At 46.1% G+C, this 20,404-nt stretch overlaps 1 protein-coding gene across 1 annotated transcript in view; it reads left to right on the top strand.

Moving 5' to 3' along the window:
* Positions 1 to 20,404, top strand: part of SDK1 (sidekick cell adhesion molecule 1) — a 375,512-nt gene that overhangs the window by 338,139 nt on the left and 16,969 nt on the right. Inside the window, exons 36-41 of the mRNA XM_057369831.1 lie at positions 4,139 to 4,254; positions 5,885 to 6,071; positions 6,765 to 6,902; positions 9,917 to 10,078; positions 11,182 to 11,307; positions 18,903 to 19,067. Of these exons, the coding sequence (XP_057225814.1) occupies positions 4,139 to 4,254; positions 5,885 to 6,071; positions 6,765 to 6,902; positions 9,917 to 10,078; positions 11,182 to 11,307; positions 18,903 to 19,067 (894 nt within the window). The remainder of the gene's footprint in view (positions 1 to 4,138; positions 4,255 to 5,884; positions 6,072 to 6,764; positions 6,903 to 9,916; positions 10,079 to 11,181; positions 11,308 to 18,902; positions 19,068 to 20,404) is intronic.

The following is a 20,404-nucleotide window of genomic DNA, read 5'->3' as shown; positions in this document are numbered from 1 at the left end:
AGATGCTGGCAGAGTTTGTGTGGGAATGACAGCACAATCTTCAAAGAAGTCAGTGACTGAGATGACAAGAATGTCTGACCAGCGATCTGATCCTGGTGTGACACAGGAAGGTGATGTTTGAACCCTCTCCAAACCTTTTCCAGCCCTATTTTCTATGACTGTGTGTGCCAGGATTCAATATGTAAACTTTGGAGGCTCTGATGTGCAAGATTTCACTATCAGCATGTGCTGAACGGAATATTTCTGTGCCTTCTCCCTTGTTAATCACTAAGTAGGTAAAATCACAGCTGATACTCAGAACATGCTGCAACCACCCCTCCATTGTAATGTGGAGACAGATTAGAGGATTTGGGGGCCTGGAGCTGTGTCTTTGTTCYGTGTTTATGCAGCACATTGTGCAATGAGATTCTGGCCTCTAGGTGCTAACACCAAAATGCAAACATATTGATTACTGGGGAATAAAGGCAGGCGTGTTCTCCAAATCCTGCTTTGAAGAACTGCGGGGAAAGAGTTGATAGATAGAAAAGGATCAGAGGTCTTTACAAAACAGAAATTTGCTTGGGATTGTTTGGGATCAAGCTGATGCACAGGAAATCTTCAATCTCTTTCACTGCATTTTTCTCCTCATTTTTGGCCTGCATGTTTATTTCAATGGCATGTGAGTATCAGGGAAATCTTGTCCCAAACTTATCTGTGAATGTCCTGACATAACAGTGCAGAAACAATCAGGAAACCAGTAGAGGAGAAATCCTCTGCTGCCCAGAAACTGGAGCAGATATAAGAGCAGCAAGAAATGCTTCACAAAGCCAGTTATCAAGTTTGCCCAGTGAATCACGAGGATTTGTAGCCTTCCTGCAYCACAGAGCATCGTGGCGACTGTCACTGGGAAAAGGAGTAGTAGCTCTTTATTGATGGAAGGCTCTGGGTGCCACAGAGCCCGAAGAACAAATATCCTGAGCGAGAAAAGCTGGGGTGAGCCTTCAGCAGAGCACGGAGCTGCAGAGCGGGGAGGCCACCRGGGATTTTAAGCACCTTCTCTTTAAAGGTTAGAAGCATTAGCGTGCTCAGATTGCCTGCAGTGTGAGCACAGGCTGCTCCGTACGGCTGGGAAATGAGGGCAGTGATGTGTTTAAATGTGGATTTAGATGTGTAACTTTATTTACGGGTTCATTTTGACACTCTCACCACGTTTCTMGATAAATTTGTTGTCTTTACGTGCTCCTGCCAACAGCAGCCCAGCCYATATTTGTTACTATTTGTTACTAATTACTACACAACCTGCTCAGTCTTTCTCCTTACATTTTGGCTGCGAGAGAGTTTCAAGGAGACAATCTCAAAGGTAAATTGAAATCAGATAAGAAAAGAAATGTTTACAAATATCTGCATGAGATTCCAAGGCAGGATACGTGCACAGAATTYGACTTTGTGAGTACACAGATATTTTTTCCAGGGAAAGTGAAATGCTTTCCACCTGCCAGGAGCTGTGTTTGGACCCTCAGGGGTCTRTGTCACTCCTGCTATGGTTGATAATGTCACTAACACCTAAAGCAGTGTGAGGTATGTAGCTTTAACCTTGCTTTTTATGTGTTTGAGATTTCAACAGCCATGAAAAATTCCGAGCTCAGTAATCTTGAAGTGCATTCCTAGAAGGTAAAAAGCCTTTTGAATTCACCTTTAAAATGCACTTGCTTTTATTGGCACAGGCTGTCCATATATTCAGGGAATGAGTTGGGGTTGCAAACAGGTAGGGTCTTCAGGGATGTGTTTTCTTCTTTTTGAAGCATTTCACTTCGCCCTTAATGGAACGTGCTGTCGGCACAGAGCCACATCAAGCGTCAGCAGCACTTTCCTGCCATCCCTTGCTGTCAACAAGAAATCTGTGCTTAGAGGAGGAGGGACACATCAGCCTTTGAAAGTTGAACAGAGGGACAGACTCACAGGGCACAAAACCAAACAATTTGCATCTCGTGGAGGCTCTGGGGTAGTGAAGAGAAATGTCTTTTTCCATACTTTTCTTTTTCTACGTTCCATCAAATTTTCCGCAGCAGCTCCAGCAGCGTGTCAGTGCAGAGTTATCCCWGGCAGGTTTTAACCACTGTGTTTCTTAGATGTGCTTCAGGAAGGGGTTGAGGAAAAGCAGTGTTTTTCTGGCAGCAGGTTGCACACACCATCTCCTCTGATGGTCGCATCTCACAAGTGGTGTTTGTTCCTGGCTGGCACATGGCATCCAAAGAAAAATGCTCTTKTAGGTTTGTAGGTGCTGCTTCAGACCTGGGTGTTGAGAGCACTTTGAAGCCATCAGCTCAGGACAGACAGTGGTGTCACTCCTTAGAAAGAAAATACTCTGCTAAAGCGACCCATTTTCCTCTGTGATTGTACATATTTCTGTTTCCCTGAGCCTGTCATCGTGGCAAATCCCTGGGATGTGTTTTCAGCTTTGCTCTCTGTGATCAKTTTGGCCTCACAGTGTGGTTTGTGCTGTGAAAGTCTCAGAATCTTGAGGTTTTTGGTCCCTAACAGCGTTCCCTTGCACTGAGGGCACCCAGCCAAGCGAGGAGTGCAGAGTACAGGGCAATAATTAGACAAGTGCACCCCTGTGACCCAGCTGGGTTTTACTGATGGTCACTGTCACCTCATGCATTCACAGCCCAGCCAAAAAGGAAACAAAAACCCCCACAATAAACAAACAGTTTTAACCGAGCCCTGGGATAAAGGCTATTTTCAATTTTACCTTTCACGTTTTAATTGTATAGCAATAATTTYGCGATAGAGTTGCCGATGGCAAACATGCAAAAGACATTAACTTTATTTATGTTTTGGATTATTAATGTGGCTGTTAAAATTCCTCCAGTTAGTTTTGATTGAATTGTTTTTTTGTGCGATTCTGTCGTTTAATGGAGCGGTAAATAAGAATTTCTGATAATGAGCCCAAGCATCTGTCACAACAACCTGGCGCTGGTTATTAACATTTCCATTAACGGCAGGGTGGGCAGTGATAATATGGAAACCACACAGTTAGAACAAAATAAATAGTTGGTGTCAGCCTGAGTGGGTGTTAATTACTTTTTTATTTTATAACGCTGGGAGGAGGGAGTATTGGTAGAAAAGTATGACTTATGAAGGTCATTCTCTCTTAAGAAAGAAGTCTCCAGAGGAACAGCTAACCGGGGCTATCCAGTGCAAGCRGTGAATATTTTATCACTTCTATTTATGGCCCAGAAAGGGACAGAGAGAAAAGAGACAACTTTCTCAGGGGGTCTGGCTGAAGGCTGTGGCACTGTGAACATGGAGAAAGGAGGAGTGTAGCCTTTGCCCTGCCYTTCTCTCCCTGCTTCTGGAGTTTGAACAGGACACACTTCGGCGCCTTTTCTGTGAACAGAACACGAGCAGTTTTGTTAAAACCTGCCGGAGGCACAGACAGCAGGTCGGGAGAACAGAGTGTCCTCYATAGCTGGGGTGGAAAATCCACCTGCACCAAGTTGGAACCTGACAAAGGGAGGGATGGAGTGACCCAGGTGCACTCAAAGATTGGTTTTCTAGCACAGCACAATGCAAAGAAGAAATGCCATCAGGAGCCAAAGAGGGATGGTGTGTGCATGTGAAGGCATAATCAGAGTGGAGCTAACAAAAAGTCATAGTAGCAAATTAAAAGTCATTTTGTTATACATGAAATATTAGTGAATTGATTAGCAGCTGACTGGGTTTGGAGGTAATTTTGGGCAGTATTTTGGCCCAAAGTCCTGCTGCTGAGTGGGAGCAGGACTGATGGTGGCAGGGGCTGCCATGCTCACCACAAACAGTCGATCAGGAGCATCAGCCACTGCCAAAGGTGAGCCCCAAACTACCAGGGAACCATGGCAGAATTCTCTTTTCCCTTCCAAAGCTGCTGGCAGGACTGAGTTGATTCAGTGTCTAAGYCATCCTGTGTGGAGCAGAGCACAACCACRTCCTGAGGCTCAGCTGCTCCTCACYCCTCTTGTGSTGAGACATCCCRATGACGCAGAAACCYSGGGGCTGCCTCCTCTGCTGACTTGTGGCATAAACAGAGTCTGTCCTGGGTCCTTCTGCAAATGAAAAACCTGGATATGAATTAATTCTGCTTGTCACTGTTAATTCTTTTGTCCTCCTTCCTCTCTAGCACCGGCGCTGGCCCCGCAGAACATCCAAGTCAACTCCCTTTCCGCCAGCCAGCTGGAGCTCACCTGGGACCCCCCTCCTGCCGACAGCCAGAACGGAAACATCCAAGGCTACAAGGCAATCCTGTCCTTCCTACTGTTTTCATTTATCTTGCCTGGCATTGCTATTTACTTGTGAGAGAGCTCTGCAAAGTGCAGTCGCCCTCCGCTGCATAAAGCAAATTAAAACGGTGCTCAGGCTGCAGCAGGGAACAGCAGCAAGTCCCAAAACCAAAAGGAAGAGAATGAGTTTGGGAGGGGGGAGGAGAGAAAAGGGAGAGTGTGTCGTTATTTATGGAGAAGGAGAGCATGGGGAAACAGGGCATGCAGATAAGGATGCAGCTCCACTTAGGCAGGCRACATATCTGCTCCAAAAAGCAGCACAGATACACAAGAGCTGGGGGCAAGAAATGTATTGAAGAAAATTAACTGAGCTTTCTGTCCATCAAATGTTAYAAGCCTTTAGGAAGAGCAGAACTTTCTCCCAGCTAGAAGCCTGAGCCAGGTCAGATTTTGGAAGCGTTGCTTCATTCCCTTAACTTTAACAAAATTAAATGAGAGTATTAATTGCATTTGGTTTGCAGGAGATGAGCACGTTGCAGAGGCACGCTGCTCTGCATCTCCAGCACGAGAATGGACCCTCGGAGAGTGGGAATGGGCAAGTCTACAAACACTGGAGCTTGGCTTGTGTTCAGTGCCTGGCTCTGCCTCTCTCCATGAATTTAGATCCATAAGTGAAGGAAAGCCAAGCCAATGTGAATAATCTGGCATCCCTTCTTGGCAGGAACAARCATCCTTATATATCAATCCCTGTCCTTTCCCTTTTGTACATATATCGATGGCTTCAGCAGCTTGGCTTGGAGAGCCAAGGTGGAGTCTTGCCTTGGCTTGTTCTCTCAGCTCTCTGGCTTGCTTTGGCCCGTTGTAATGCTCTCACTGCCAGGCCTGTCCAATAAGTAGGGCTGGCACCACTTTTCCTCTTGGAAACAACTTCTCCGAAGCCTGATTTTATGGCATCAGGGTAAAAATTATGTAATGGAGGAAGGGGGGAAATCTTTATTACCCTCTTCAGGAGGGCATTTGCCTGGCAGTGCTGTGAACAGCTGTGTGTGTGCAGAGGGGAGTTATGGACCATCAGGGTGTGCCAGGATGCCAGTGCTGACAGGCAGCTCACACTGACCTCTCCTCGCTGAACTCTGGCAGCTCCTACCTGCTGTCATCAGGCCACATTCTTCAGCCTGTGCTCTATTTTTGAGTGATGTACTCTGCAGCATGGTCATTGGACTCGGGGGAGTTTGCCAAAGGAGAAGATTTGGCATGTGCTGAAAAACCTGAGGAGTCCACACCAAGACTGCACTGTTTTTCTGGTTGTTTTGTAGCTGCAGTGGTCAGATATTTTCTAGGTGTAGGATATACCAAAACATGTGACAGGATGAGAGGAAATGCCCTCAAATAGTGCCMGGGCAGGTTTWGATTAGATGTTAGAAAAACTTTCTGCACTGAAAGCGTGGTCAGCCRTGGGAACAGCTGCCCAGGGAAGTGRYGGAATGAYYAAGCYSTGAAGTGCTCCAAAGGCTCGTGGATGTGGCATTTGGGGACATGGTTGAGTGGTGAACATGGCAGTGGCACTGGGCTGATGGTTGGACTCTGATCGTAGAGGGCTTATCCATCATTAGTAATCCTGAGATTRTTTCTGTCTGTCCCAACAGATTTATTACTGGGAGAGCGACACCCTGAAYGACACGGAGAAGGTGAAGGTGCTGTTCCTGCCGGAGACAACGGTGCGGCTCAAGAACCTGACRAGCCACACGCGGTACCTGGTGTGCATCTCCGCCTTCAACGCCGCTGGGGATGGCCCCAGGAGCAGCCCTGCCCAGGGCAGGACACAYCAGGCGGGTAAGGGACCTCAGCCTGCTCCCCTGGGTAGGGCAAATGGGGACAGGCAGGAGAGCACTGCTGTTTGGATTTACATTGTAGAGGTCTTGGAAGGCGGAAAAAAGCATCAAATAAGTGGAGTGTGTGGAAAGGGAGTGACACAGCTGGAATGAGAGCAGAGTGGCAGAAGGAGCCGTCCCTAAACTAAGCTGGTCCAGAAGGAAATATTCTGTGGGTCTGTTTTGGTTTCTGCTACCACACCTGGAAATCAGAAGCATCTCATCTCCAGTGCCTGGAAGTTGCCCTGACAGTCCTGTGAGACAATTAACATGCTTTTTGGAATTCTTCCCTATCAGCATGGAGGGCTGAGCAGTCCCTGTGCTGGACGTGCCATGGTGGGAGCCCTCTGGCACAGGATGAGGGCAGTGCCTTTGGTGGTGGCTGTGAGGGGGAGTTGGCTCCCCTAACACCCTTCTGAGGGCCCTTCCCTTCCATGCCCTGCCTCCTTGCTTGCTCTGGAGGTTCAGTTTTGCAGCTACCYGGCTGTATTTTTAGGACAGTTTGTGACTGATTACAGGACATTTGGATAGAACTAACAAATTCCATTCTCAGCTTGTTGCCTTTATTTGCCTGGGCAAATAAAGCAATGTTTTATAATATATATGTATATCAGATTGCTGCTGCTGCAATCCAATCTGTGTGCAATCCTTTCAGCACCCAGYGCTCCCAGCTTCCTGGCCTTCTCTGAAATCACTTGCACGACCCTCAACGTGTCTTGGGGCGAGCCGACAGCAGCAAATGGAGTCCTGCAGGGTTATCGAGTCGTCTACGAGCCTCTGGCTCCTGTCCAGGGTAAGAAAGACCTCTGATCATACATATTCATGGGGAAATGACACAATAGTGCTGTAGGACCTTTCATCTCTGCCCAATTTCCTACTTGCTCTCTGCCGTTTTCYGAGAGAAGCCAGGTGGCAAAGGGTAAGTAAAACAATTCCGCTTTTGCCAAAACGCTTCAGCAAGCCATAATATTGTGGAATATAGCTTTTGTCTTGTCTTCTCTCATTTTCTTGCRCAAACTATAGCCTGTGTGATTGGAAAAGTCGTTTTACAGCCGTCATTACCTGGTCCGGGCAAAGAGGAATCTCAGCCTGRGAGTGCCTGATTGTCTGCACGCGTCGCCTTTGAAACTGCTGAGCAGGCTCCATCCCAGAATAGTCRTGTTGCTTATCACATCATGTGTCACTTCTGTTATCTCAGAGCTCGTCCAGGCATCAGAAGTGCTGGTCATCAGTGGTAGCACCTCTGCTGTGACAGGGGAGGATAATCCCCCCACACTCCTCACACGGAGTTTTCAGGCAGCTTTTTTAACCCTGCACTCGACTGCAGTCAGACCACAACATTGTGCTGGCCACAAACGTTTCATGAATTTGCCAGAACAGCAACACAGAAGGATTTGGCAGTTTCTGTGAAAACAAAAGTAAATTCATTCCARAGGTGAATTAGAAAAGATGACATAGTTTGTGGATGGCCTTTATTAATATTTTTTTATTCCTGGTAGATTGCCAATAGTTCAATAGGATGTCCAGCTTTGGCAGCGTGACAGCAGGGAGAGTAATTTCATCCATTGCCAATCCATTTTAAACTCTTTTCCAAAGAAATAAGGATATCAATCACTTGTATTTGCTTCTTCTGTAAGGAATAATGATCTATATTGTCTGAATAGCCATGTCTCATGCACCGAGAAAGTTAAACTCAGGATTGAAAACACCAGRATAAAAGCACTGTCAGCCTTTATGGCTGGCAGGTCTGAGCACAAAGAACTAATACAGGAAGCATTCCTAATTCTGACCAAGGAATGTGCACAGGGTATGCAGGAGATTCGAGCTGGTCCAGCATTTCCACCCTTTTCTTCGTTCCTACACAGCGTTTAAGAAAACATTTTTTTCCCCTGAAAATATGGAAGTGTCAGGTCATGTTTTGTCTGCATGCATTTGACTTAATATCCTTCAGAATCTTTGTTGTCTTTTTCACTCTTCCCCACCTCTTCCTGTGCTGCCCCTGACTCCAGCTTGTCTCTCCTTCCCCTCTGGAAGATTTCTGATGTGAGCAGGAAGATTATGGAGGGGCTCTTCGTCAGATGCAAAATTTTTGCCTAAATTTATTTTCYAGTCTTCACCCATCATTTGCTCCTGTGCCAACATTTTTCTTTCAGCAGACATATTTATTCTCCTGCCATGGATGAGAATCCCTTGCTTGATGGCATCATTTTCACAGATTCACAGAATATTTTAAGTTGGGAGGGATCCACATGGWTCATSRRGTCCRACCCCACATTCCTCCACCTGAGCAYTGCAGTGCAACAACCTGGAMTGGCTGGACCCTCCTTTGGAGCTTTTTTCTTCTTCATATTTTGACTTTCTACCCATCCTTGGATTTTTGGCTGAGCATCCTCCCATGGTGACACCTTCTGCCTTCCCACTCCCMAGCCATCACTTACCTGCCCATTTTCCAAGCTCTCCAGCAGCGATCTATTCTTTAGCACAGTTTTATCCCTGCTTGACCTTTTATTGTTTAAGCTTTACACTGTTATGTTTTACACAATAATAGACAACAAAATTGCCCCGGAGCCTTTTTGAACAGTTCTTTTTTTTTTTTTTCCTTTTTCTTTTTGGAACATAACTTGAAAATGACAAATGCCTCCTGATTTGTCTCAGAGAAATGAAATAGTTCACCTGTGGAAGGAGGGAGCACTTTTATTGCTTTCTTGTTAGCCAAGGAAAGATTCCCTGAGTTATAAATTGTGTCTGAGAGAAAAGTTTGAACAGAAATTGCTTGGACATTACTCTTTATTTAAGTGATTAAAACTGAAAGTATCATCTTGATTTGCATAAAATAAGCATCTGGATTGAAAACATCTTCCTTCTGCATTTTTTGGAAAGATAAACTAGCAAGCAACCATTTCTAGTGGGAAGAACCTTCTCCTGCTCCCTATCTTCTTGGTTTGAAATGTGTCATGTACCTTTACAGAACCAGCAAAATCCCAGAAAAATTCTTTAAATTTGAACTCTTTATTCTGTAAAGTATTTTGTAAATCGAATTCTTCCCATTGACTTACATTTCAAAAATTTCAGTGAAGAACCAGATTTTTTGTTTTTAAACCATTCATTGCCCCTCAGTCTATTATGAAGCATTGAGAACCTACAGGTGAAATTAGCTGTGAACCTTGATGAAGGAAACAACTCTGGATTTAACACATCCCTGTAGGGAAAATTCTGGGAGAGTGAGAAGAGTGAAACACAAGTCACGAGTTCAGCCTTATTAAAGCTCAYGGTGCTTTGATTGCATCCCCTGTTGCCGTGGCATTTGTAGCCCCAAGGTCCCAGTGAGCTGCACATCCTTCATTCTGCATCCATGAGGGTGGTGGACATGGCAGGATGAGGTGAATGGAACAAAGCTGGCCCTTGTTCCTCCCCCAGACAATGGTGCAGGTTATTTGGAGAAGCAGCAGTGGAGAAATGCTTGCTTAGGAAGCAATCTGGAATGTGCACTCCTCTTCGTTTACCTCCTCCTTTCTTCCCAGAATAATTAGTGAAGTTACATGGAGTCTCTTGRTAATTTCCCAGTTGTGTTGTAAGGTTTTTTCCTTGTCAGTACCCACTTATCAAGCTTAAACTCTAATTATACTTATCAGTGCTGAAAATTGCCTATTATCACTACTTAAACTCCCGCTAATTGTAAGAAATACTTTCTTTGCAAACTGTTAGATAATTTTACTTACCATCTAGATGTAATAAGCTCCACTTGATTTCTGTTTTTGCATTGCAATCCTTTCTCTTTTTTTTTTTTTACCTGTGTGGCTGTTGTAGGGGTGAGCAAGGTGGTGACTGTGGATATTAAAGGGAACTGGCAGCGCTGGCTGAAGGTCCGGGATCTCACCAAGGGTATGACCTATTTATTCCGAGTGCAAGCCCGAACCATYGCCTATGGACCCGAACTGCAAGCCAACATCACAGCTGGGCCAGCAGAAGGTGAGGGGAACTATAAAAGCGACTCACAAATCAGTTCTACAAGCATAGGGCACCAGCAGGGAGTGATGCACTCAGGGCTTCACGTGGATTTCCAAACCAAGGAGAAGCTGAGTCACAGGACRTGATTCAGTACATTTCACAACTGCCCATGAAAAATAAATAGTGGTTCCTTTTTTCCTTGAAATCTAGAATCTGATGTGAATAAACAAAACCCTGTAAATAAATCATAATGCAAACAGGCCAGCCAGGGATTTCAGAGCTGCAGATGACAGCGCAGTGCATAATTCTGACTGTGCTGCTCTGCGGTGCGAGTCAGAGCTGGAGCACAGATTCCTGGATGCAAAACCAGAAAGAATTTACAATTGTTCTCTCCTGACACGCTGGCTTATGCAGAGGGAGAGATCTGTGGATTTCCTGCTGTGTCAAGAGCAGCTGCGGGGCAGCGTTCCCCGCGTGGTTCGGTGCCTGTACCCAGAGCTGGTTCTCTTATTTGATCAGTGGTTTTGATAAACAGATAATCTACCAAGGTAAATGCCCTCCAGTGATACCAGCTTGTCAGCTAAGTCACAGAGCATCAGCACAGTGATCAGTTCTGATTGTGGGCTTTTTCCCATTTCAACAGTTTAAATCTCAAACCACACCACAGCCAAGTGTAGATCAGGAGTCCTCTCTACCGTGGCCATGGCATCTTCCCAAGCCAGCAGGCAGTGCTGTCCTTATGATTCTCTCCATGAAACACATGGGCTGGTTTCACCTCTGAAATCAGAAACAGTGGCAGTGGGTAAAATAAGACTGCTTTTTCGTCTTGCCTTCTTATACCAGTATCTTATTCTTGAGGCTGTCCTGAGTAGGGCCAGGAGTTGAACTTTGATGACCCCAGTGGGTCCCTTCCAGCTCAGGTCCTATGACCTGTAAACCCCACTGATATGTAACTGCTGGTACTGGAGCTAGAGCAGAAATCAGGGCAGTAGCCCAAAGAGCTGGTTTATGTGGTATATTTGTTGACCAACACTGCAAGAGAATTTTTTCCCCTCTCTCAGTAGAAGCAATTCATGCTGCAGTTTAATGCCACCTTCATTTGCTACTCTCTTTTTACCCTTCAGGGTCTCCYGGCTCCCCTCAGGAAATTCTGGTGACAAAATCTGCTTCGGGGCTGACACTACAATGGACAGAGGGAGATTCAGGAGAAAAACCCACAACTGGCTACATTATAGAGGCACGACCCTCAGGTAAGCCCTGGGAAACACAAGGAGCTCGATGTCATCAGTTCCTTTCCTTCAGTCCACGCTCCAGTKGGGAGGTTGTTTGTCATCCCAGTAAGGTAATGGGATTTTGTGAGAGAACGTGTTTCCAGCCAGTATTAAGCTGTTACTGGTTTATTATGTGCTTTAGCATATTTTCTCCTCTTTAGGAGTAGTCACAGAAAATTACCCCGACTGCTCTGGCTTTCACTGTGCTACATCACTGGAAAATCATCCAACAGATGAACTAATATAGTTAATAATTAAAACTCATTTAAATGCTTACAGCATCTTTCATGCGCAAGGACTAATAAGTATTTGCAAGCTGTATTTTGAGGACCACAGATAGAAATCTGTCTCCTTCTGCAGCAGAGCACAGCAGCTAATTACTGTTTTAATGTTAATAATAGGGCCAGGGCTTCAGCAGCACATACACATTTCTTCCTCCATTTGTTCTGCAGGGAGGGCATTGAGGTGGGGGAAGGAATCCCCCATCACCACAGTTTTTCTTGGTGCTTTCCCAGAACTCCTTTGCTTCTGGGTTGCGTTTTGTAAAACAGTTCTCCGCTTTTTTTTCTGGAATGTTTCCCCACTTGGACAAGATTATTTTAAAAGTCAGTGTGTGTGCTCCAGCCTGAACACAGCTTGGTACCCCTTAGGAATTCAAAAAGCACACATTTCCTGGGAACTGAGTCACTGAGGAAAGCCAGTGAACGCTGCCAGGCCTCTGTGTAATCTCACTTGATAACTCCCCTGCACTCTGGCAGGGAATGTTGATAACACTCTCTGGGTACAGTTTTCCAGCTGGTGATACATCCACAGCTCCTTGTTCCACGAGGGCTGTGTTTGAATGTCACCAAGTCAAAAGCTTTGCTGAAGTCAGGATAGATGATGTCTGCTCTTTCTCCTCCATTGACAAGGTCTGCTGCTCTGTCACAGACGGAAATTAGACATGATTTATACTTGACATAACCATCTTGGCTGCTGGTTCTTTCTTTTTCACTTCTAGGTGCTTGCACAGTGCTTGATTATATAKTGATTAAATGAATGCTTATGTGTTTGATTATATAGAGGATCCTGTTGCTTGTTTGTGTCTTGAATGTAAGSTTGCATTTAAAACCAATGATTTTAATTACATTTAACCAGACCAGTAACGAAATTATTGAGGTCATCACTGAAGATGCAGATTTCCACACCTGCATCTGATAGAGGTGGTGAGGCTCTGCTCTGATCCTARAATTCCTTTCTTATTCCTGTCATTTAACTTGACAATTGTTTTCAAAATAAAAGCAAGGGAAATATGTCAAAGCACGGGGGTTTCCCAGAGTGATCAAGTTTGCTTTTAATTRGAGGCATGACAGTGCTGTGCTTCTATTTCACTTACATCAGCTTTTTGAGTTCTGTCCTTATTCCTTCAGAGRCAGAAAATACTTTCTTATTTGAACAGCATTGTTAGGTAGCAAGTTAAACCAAACCTATTCATTTAAAATCACTTACCAGTTTACATTTCCCCCAGTCAGGTTTTTTGTGAGWCAGAGTATTTTAGGGGGAAACCTACAGATTGTCTGCAAGCTCAGAAATCCATTTTGTGCAAATGGTGACGTTGCAAACCCATCCACTCGACTCCCCATTGGATGTGGACAAACATCTCCCAGCTCATGGCTAAGGATGTAGGATTTGGGGCCCTACTCCTTTTGAGTAGGAAGGAAACAGTCCCTCCAAGGCAGGTCTGAGCTGCATTAACCCTGGGTCACTCCTGCTGGCCCCACTCCACTGATCCTGGAGACGCACACAAGARGTCTTATTCTCCTGCTCTTGCAACCTGACTGTCGAGGCATTTCATTCCTCTTCAGATTATTTTAATCCTATTCATGCTGCTGTAGCAAATGAACTAGGCATTTTGTATGCTGGATTCTCATCCTTCATCCCGGCTGCTGCTGTAGGAAGCGTGAAATGTGATCCAGGAGAGGAGACAGACTAATTGGAAGATTTGCTTATTCCACCCAAGCATCGGCTTCCTCTCTGTGCTGCTTTTCTTCCTCATCCCTGCACAGAAGAGTCTGAAATCTGAATTACGAGCTTAACAAAAGCAGGGAACTAATTCCTGCTGTCAGGGCTGGTCATTCAGAGCAGCTCCTGTTTTAATATCATTCTGAGAATTTGCTTTTGCMTGTTGATTTATACAGGTAGTAGAGTGTGGGTTGGAGCAACCTTTGTTTTTAAGGAGTTGTTGTTCCAACCAGAGCAATTCACTTGTGCTCTTCACATAAAATCAAGAAAGGAAAAGATATTTATCCTTCTGAGGTCAAAAAAGGGGTGTTGAGCAGACAGATGAAAAGCTTTAGCTCGTTGCCAATATTTAAATGCAATACCACTACCTTAGTGTTTCACATCTCAAGTGTCATCTATTATAGGCCTCATTACCCCAAACGTTAAATGCTGTATCATCTCATTTTCCCTGCTGTAGCTCCTGCCAAGACTCTTCCATCAGAGTAGGAGGATGGCTTTCTGTCAGAAATGGCAAACCCTACTCCCTTTTGTCACTTCCCTTTGAATTTTTCGGAGCCCTGCTGTGTCTCCCAGGGCTCCGCTGCCCTGCTGGGTTTAGCAATGGTGGCAGCAGGCAGCTGAGACTGCTCATTTGATTTCCCTGTTTCTCTGCTGGGTTTATGGGAGGTGACCAGGCTCACTACCTCCTCTGCATTTTGAGTACACTCACACACAGGGATGAAGCAGGCGAACCAATATTTTTTTCCAGAGTGATCTGTGCTAGGGGAAGACATTACAGCAACAGAAGAGTTTTTCTTTTCCTTCAGCTTGTCTGTCCTTAGAGAAATGGATTCCAGTTTAGCTCCTTGTGCATTACAAGAAATGCAATTAAGCAGGCTCTGTCTGTGCCACTCTAAGTGCTCCCCAGACATCAGCTGGGCTGGCTGAGGGATGGGGAATAGATCGTGCCCTCAGCTTTTACACACAGAGCAAAAGACAAATGGCACAGCAGTGTGAAGGTTCCAATGCTGCTGGGAGGAATGGAGAAGCTGGCTTCACCCCTGTTTTCCCAGCTCCAGGTCACATCCAAAGGTTGCTCTTGCTGTGCTTTATGGTGGGCACGTGGCCTGTAGATTCCCAGCAGTCACACAGCTCTGCCTTCCCCATCACCCCGCTCAGCAGAGGAGGTGTTTGTGTCACCAGGGACTCCTTCCCCTATCCCAGGGTGCTCCAAGCCCTGTCCACCCTGGCCTTGGGCACTCCCAGGGATGGGGCAGCCACAGCTTCTCTGGGCACCTGTGCCAGGGCTCCCCACCCTCACAGAGAAGAATTTCTTCCCAAAATCCCATGCATTCCTGCCCTCTGGCAGTTTGAAGCCATCCCCCTTTGTCCTGTCACTCCATGCCCTTGTAAYTGTCCCTCTCCAGCTTTCCAGATGATGAGTTCCATGAAGGCAACASACATTTTGGGAAAGAACCCGTCGACTTGGAGCGGGAATTGTCTGCCTCATAAATGCAGGRTTTTGCTTCCCACGCCCCGAGGGCAGCTCTCACTTCAGTTTCCTTTCTGGTGTCTTGAGTAGTGTTTTTCTGTTTTCTTCCTTTTCTGTTTATTTTTAACCAAATGAGGGAGCGCAGTGTCAGACATGGACACGAACCAGCAGAAGTCAGTAAATTCAAAGTGAAGGGTGCAGCTGCATCCCCGGCATCTGCCATGGGGCCTTTTTCGCTTCTGCTGGCGAGCGACACACCGGGGCTGACAGTTTGTCAGCCTTCACTTCCCATTCTTGTCCTTCCACTGCTTTGCATGATAATGCAGCCCTTTGCCTGTGACAAACACAGCCACGTTTTAATTGTGTCCTCTGTAGGAGGAACACCGGTGGCGTTCAGCCTGGCCTTAACTCTGAGCAGCTTCTCCGCTCATAAACCCTCTAATGTGTAATTAGGAGGGAGCTTTATGGCCCGGCTCTCCTGCTCCGGGAGGGTGTTTAAAACCCAAATAACTGACAGCTCTCCGTGTCCTGGGTTGTCAGTGGTGGGAATGAGCAGAGCTGGGAGCCTCCCTCTCTGAGTGACAGCTTTATTTAGCGTGGAGACCCTGATTAATGGGCCGTGACCCAGGAGAGCAGCTCCTCTCCAACATGGGCTGGACATGGCATTAGGGCAGAGGTGGCTTCACCTTCCCCATCACTCACATCCCCTCCCTGTGCCTGAACCCCAAGCTCAGATGGGACAGAGGCATCRAGGCTGGGAGGTGAAGAGCAAATCTCCCAGCAGGGCTGGGGAAAMTTTGACAGAAACAAGGGGCAAAGGAAAATGTCTCTGCTTTGAGGAGCGCTCACTTTTCCATCACACATTKAAGAGGCCGAGTGCCTGGTGAAGGGCAGTGGGGAGTGAAGATGGGGATGGATGTTACTGAAGAAAAAATTGAGGGTAGCCTCTCTTGGGGTGTCCCTCTGCACCTTTTGGTGCTGCAAACTTTGCTCTTCCCAGTGGTTTCTAGGAGTTGATGTTCCAGCCATGGAACGTGCATCTTTCCTCCCTAAACTGAGTGGAAAATGCTGCGTATGGTGCACTAACGATTTTCTACTGAACTTAAAGGCCAGTCTTTGCTATCACAGGTGACCTTCTAATGAATTCTCTTTCAGCTGAACTCCTAACATTTAGAACACACCTAGTTTTGAGGATGAGGGGAGAGATGCAGTGAAGGAATTCCTAAGTGTGTGTTCAATATTTAATCTCAAAAGTTCACCACTGGAATAAAGTGATTTTTTTAGTTCAGATATACTTGATTGTGATCRTTGTCTACAAAGGTGGGTCTGGATGTTCCAGATGGATATAAGATAAATTAATTGAGGCTCTGGAATTAAAAATCTTATTGGCCAGGGCTTGGGAAGCCACAGGCTATCCTGTGCATAGGGGTGAGCAGTGGGGAAAATGTAGGACATCCCTCTGCACAGCTGTCATTGTGCAGAATTCTGACCACTGTGGCTGCATCAGCACCTCCTTGGGACCCCATGGATGACAAACTGGGCCCCATTTTAGGATCCTTTAGGTTGGCAAAGACCTCCAGGATCATAGAGTCCAATATTAACTCAGCACTGACAGTCCTACCCCAGGTAGCACTGACAGTCCTACCCCAGGGAAAAAAACAAAAGTTTTGACAAAGTGAATGAAAGGGAGATGGGCCAGTGACTACATGGCCACCAGCCAGAGCATCTTTGAGTCCCTGTGAGACAGAAATACCTCTGAAGAAACATCCACCAGCATCCTCTGCTGCCCCACACCATCGCCACCATAGCCAAGGGGACAGAGAAGAGGAAATGCAATGCTGACCTCCCAAGGGTGGTTCTCCCACCTTACTGCAAGCTTCACAAAGCAGTTAAATTTACACTTCTTGCTCTGTTGGGTTTTCTGCACTGTGCACCCTGATAGGTTTGAGAAAACGACTGAGGAAGTGTGTGTCTGAACAGTTGTGTTTGTTGTAATGAGTGCTGAACATTCACTTTTATTGTTGCTTTTTCTTCCCCTATTTACGTGGCTTTCAATGCAAACAAATTGCTTTTCAGACAATTCACAATGGGCTCAAATTCTCTTATTGCTGTTTACAAATGTGTTTATGAAAGCTTAGGCAATTCTAGCAAATATGGCAATATTTTATAGTCRTGAGATGCATCTTCTGAGTATCGGTGGCTGCAACAATCCAACTTTGAAAATGCATCCCTCACTCTACCCTCTTCAGAGAAACTAAATCCCAAACTCCCTTTTTATTACATTGTAACTTTATGTGGTAGAAATAATCTCGGCTTCTATTGCCCTGTAAAAGGGAAGTCAATATTTTATCTCTTGTTTTATAGCCATTGTAATACCCAGCTAATACATAACAATGGTACATTATGATAACTTCATTATAGTCTGATCATGCTGGTGAATAATGTATCGCTCTGAATTTTAAGCGTGGCAGGAAAATTACCTGTTTTTATTGTTCTTTGGTGTTTCTCAAATGCAGCTGGAACAATAACATCCCAGCCTGCTTTTTGCATCCGCTGAGACTGCCAATCCTCCTGACCAGAAAARCTGTAGTTTGGGGGCTGTTACTCATTGTGCGTGTCACCGGACGTGCAGCACGCTGCAAATCACCCAGCCAATATTTCCTGATGCCAAAGTTAGAACATTCACATGGAAATGCACCTGCAGTGTTAATCAATCCATCTCTGCTGCTGTTCCCCGKTGCACAGGGGCGGGCTGAGGGCCAGGTTTCGCTCTGTTTCACCAGCGCAGTTCTGGAAGCTCTGCGGCGACTCCAATTAGTTTACACTCAGGTAAAGGCAAAGCAAATGAGAGCAGATTCCTGCCTCACACTGCAGCAGCAGAACGAGTCACTGAGGGTAACTCTGCTGGCTCCTGCTTTATTGTTACCTTGATAACACCTCGAGCTACAGAAGCCCTGCTGCTGCTGAGTCTCGCAGWGCACAGGACTGTCTTTCAAAGCAGGCAGCTCCCGTGCTGAAGTCGTGTCTGTGGAGAGGTTATCATCCTGTTCCCATGGCTGGGGGACATGCAGAGAAAAATAGATATTGTTGGAACAGCTTTGATAGCTACAAGTAAAAGCCCGATGGGATGCTTGTGAGGTCAGGTCTGTGAGAGCTGCGCTGGGTAGGCGAGCTGAGGGTTTGGCCCCACACGTACAAAGTGCTGGAAAGCAAATCGGTCAGATTAATGTCTGATTCCTGCCCTCGAAATTTTTTGAGTGGTATTTTTAACTAGCCAAGAGTGGTTTTGTTCCTCCTGGTACCAGCATCCATCTCGTTGAACGTTCATTCCATTGCAGTCAAATGAATGGGAGGTTRCAGGTATGGATCAGGGATGGGAATGGTGTCTGGGCAGGATGTGCATCAGGATTAATGTCATTGTGGATGCTGAGAGCCAAGATTACCCTACTGAAACGCTCCCAGCAGCATRGCATTGTGCTTCTAACAACTTCAACACCTTCATAATAATAAACAACACTTCTGTTTAAAACTGCAGAGCACAGAGTGCAGCACCAGCTCTGTGCCATGCARAGGACACAGCACTGCTGCAGTCATGGAGCAAACAGCCCTGCAGTGACACCAGTCCCCTGGCACCAGGTCACACAGGGCCACAGGGCCTCCCAGGACTTGGATCAGTCCAAGCCTACCCTGAGCACCTCAACAGCAAAGCCAGTTTTGCAATGTAAAAAGCAGGGAAAACCTTTGTGGTTAGGACTCATTAAYGTTGCTTTGAGTTTATCTGATCCATGAAATGACAGATGTGCTGATGGGTGACCTTACCCAGCCAGGAGGGAGTGGCAGCCAGCTCAGGTCACTGTGAGTGCTGCTGCTGATTTTAGAGACCTCTTCCGTGTGAGCTCTGATGAGATTCCATCCTGAATAAAYGCAATCACAGATGGGGCTTGCAGGCATTCTGACATTTGCGTGTGTCACAGGGCAGCCTGCAGGTGAGCACATCCCTKCCTGTGGCTGCAGCACACAATTGATGACAATCTCTCTCCCTGAGCAGGTGACAGTGCCAGGCCACACAGTTAATGCCATTTCTCTCCTTGCTGTTTCCTAGATGAAGGACTCTGGGATATGTTTGTGAAGGACATCCCTCGCAGTGCCACCTCCTACACTGTGGGCCTGGACAAACTCAGACAAGGCGTCACCTACGAATTTCGGGTGGTGGCTGTCAACGAGTTTGGCTATGGAGAGCCAAGTGTTCCTTCTGTGGCAGTATCAGGTAATCATGGATTTTTTAAAAAATGTCTTTTCCAATGGAATTTCCTGAGGCTGAGGGTGAAGAGGGGAAAAAGAAACAAGCCAGATTCTCTAGTTTCAACAAGTAATCAAGGGCAGCTTGTTTTGGRACAAAACTGGAGTAATATGGTGGTTAGTTAAGGTTTGTAATTACAGTATGCTCGATTCTCAGGAGCAAAAACTTGTGTGTGCCATTTTTAAGCTTGACAAAGAACCTACTCAGAGTGTTCATGTGCCAGATCTCTTGTCCTAAGACTAATTTRCAGAGTCTACAACTTGTTTGCTTTTTCTCCATTCCTAGTCTGTTGTTTWGTTTGCTCTGCTCCCTTCTTTTTCTCCTCAGGACTATGATAAACATTTTCTGTGTTATTTTGTATTTAGCTCTCACAAATACAGAAGTATAGTTTCCCATAATTCCTGATAATCCCCTGTGCTGGCAGTCCCAGTCCAGTCCCCCTGCACCAGAACAGCTCTTTGGTGATGCTCTGGGGCTCTTCCCACTCTCCCTGCTCTTTTGTGCTTATTCCCTAAAATGCTTCCCAAATCCCTGTGACCAGCCCAACCCCTCTGGTTTTCTGAAGGGACTTGAATACCTTGAGAAGCAAATTCCCCTCAGCTTGCCAGGGCTGGGCAGCTGGAGTCCCTTGKCCTGTGGTGAGGTGAGACCTTGCCCTTGGGAAGGCTTGGCTGGGTCTCTGTTCCCCCCACTCGACTCCAGGYTGCTTTTGAGCCGTAGGTTTCATCCTTGCTGTGTCACCAAAGACAAGGGGAATAAAAGAACCCGATAAAGCAGCTTTGTGATTYAAAATTGTGGAGAGTCCTGAGAACCTGGCAGTGCTCCAGCATCTGGAGTGGCTTTTATCTCYTTGCTGCTCCAGTGAAAGGCACGAACACGTTTCAGCAGCTACCCAGGGGCAGGAGCAGCCAACRCTGCTCTCGCCATCGCGGCTCCTGYGCTTGTCCTGACACAATTAACCACTTMCCCTGCCAGAGCTTCCAGGGGTTTCAGTGAGAGTGCTACACTTGCTTTTCTTCCTCAGGACAAGGGCATGGACAGCCCACTTCAAACRCCAGGAGTCAGTGTTTTTCCTGTCTGTGGTTTCACAGTGTGAAGGACCGGCAATCATGTCAGTCTTTCCTTTGCTGGAAGACATTATTCCTGTGAAGCAGGGCGTGCATCTCCTTGTGATGCTTTCTATAAATAAACTGCTTGTTTGTAAGTTCTCCACTTGAACAGAACTATTTAATTCACCTCCTTTTGATGCTTCAGTGTTCCTCGCAAATTGCTGCATGAAAGTAAGAGGCTTCCATTGAGATTCA

Source organism: Malurus melanocephalus, unplaced genomic scaffold (genome assembly GCF_030028575.1).
Source record: "Malurus melanocephalus ecotype Western Australia unplaced genomic scaffold, MMel_1.1 scaffold_115, whole genome shotgun sequence".
NCBI classification, from domain to species: Eukaryota; Metazoa; Chordata; class Aves; order Passeriformes; family Maluridae; genus Malurus; species Malurus melanocephalus.
This window is presented reverse-complemented; position numbering and strand designations above follow the sequence as displayed.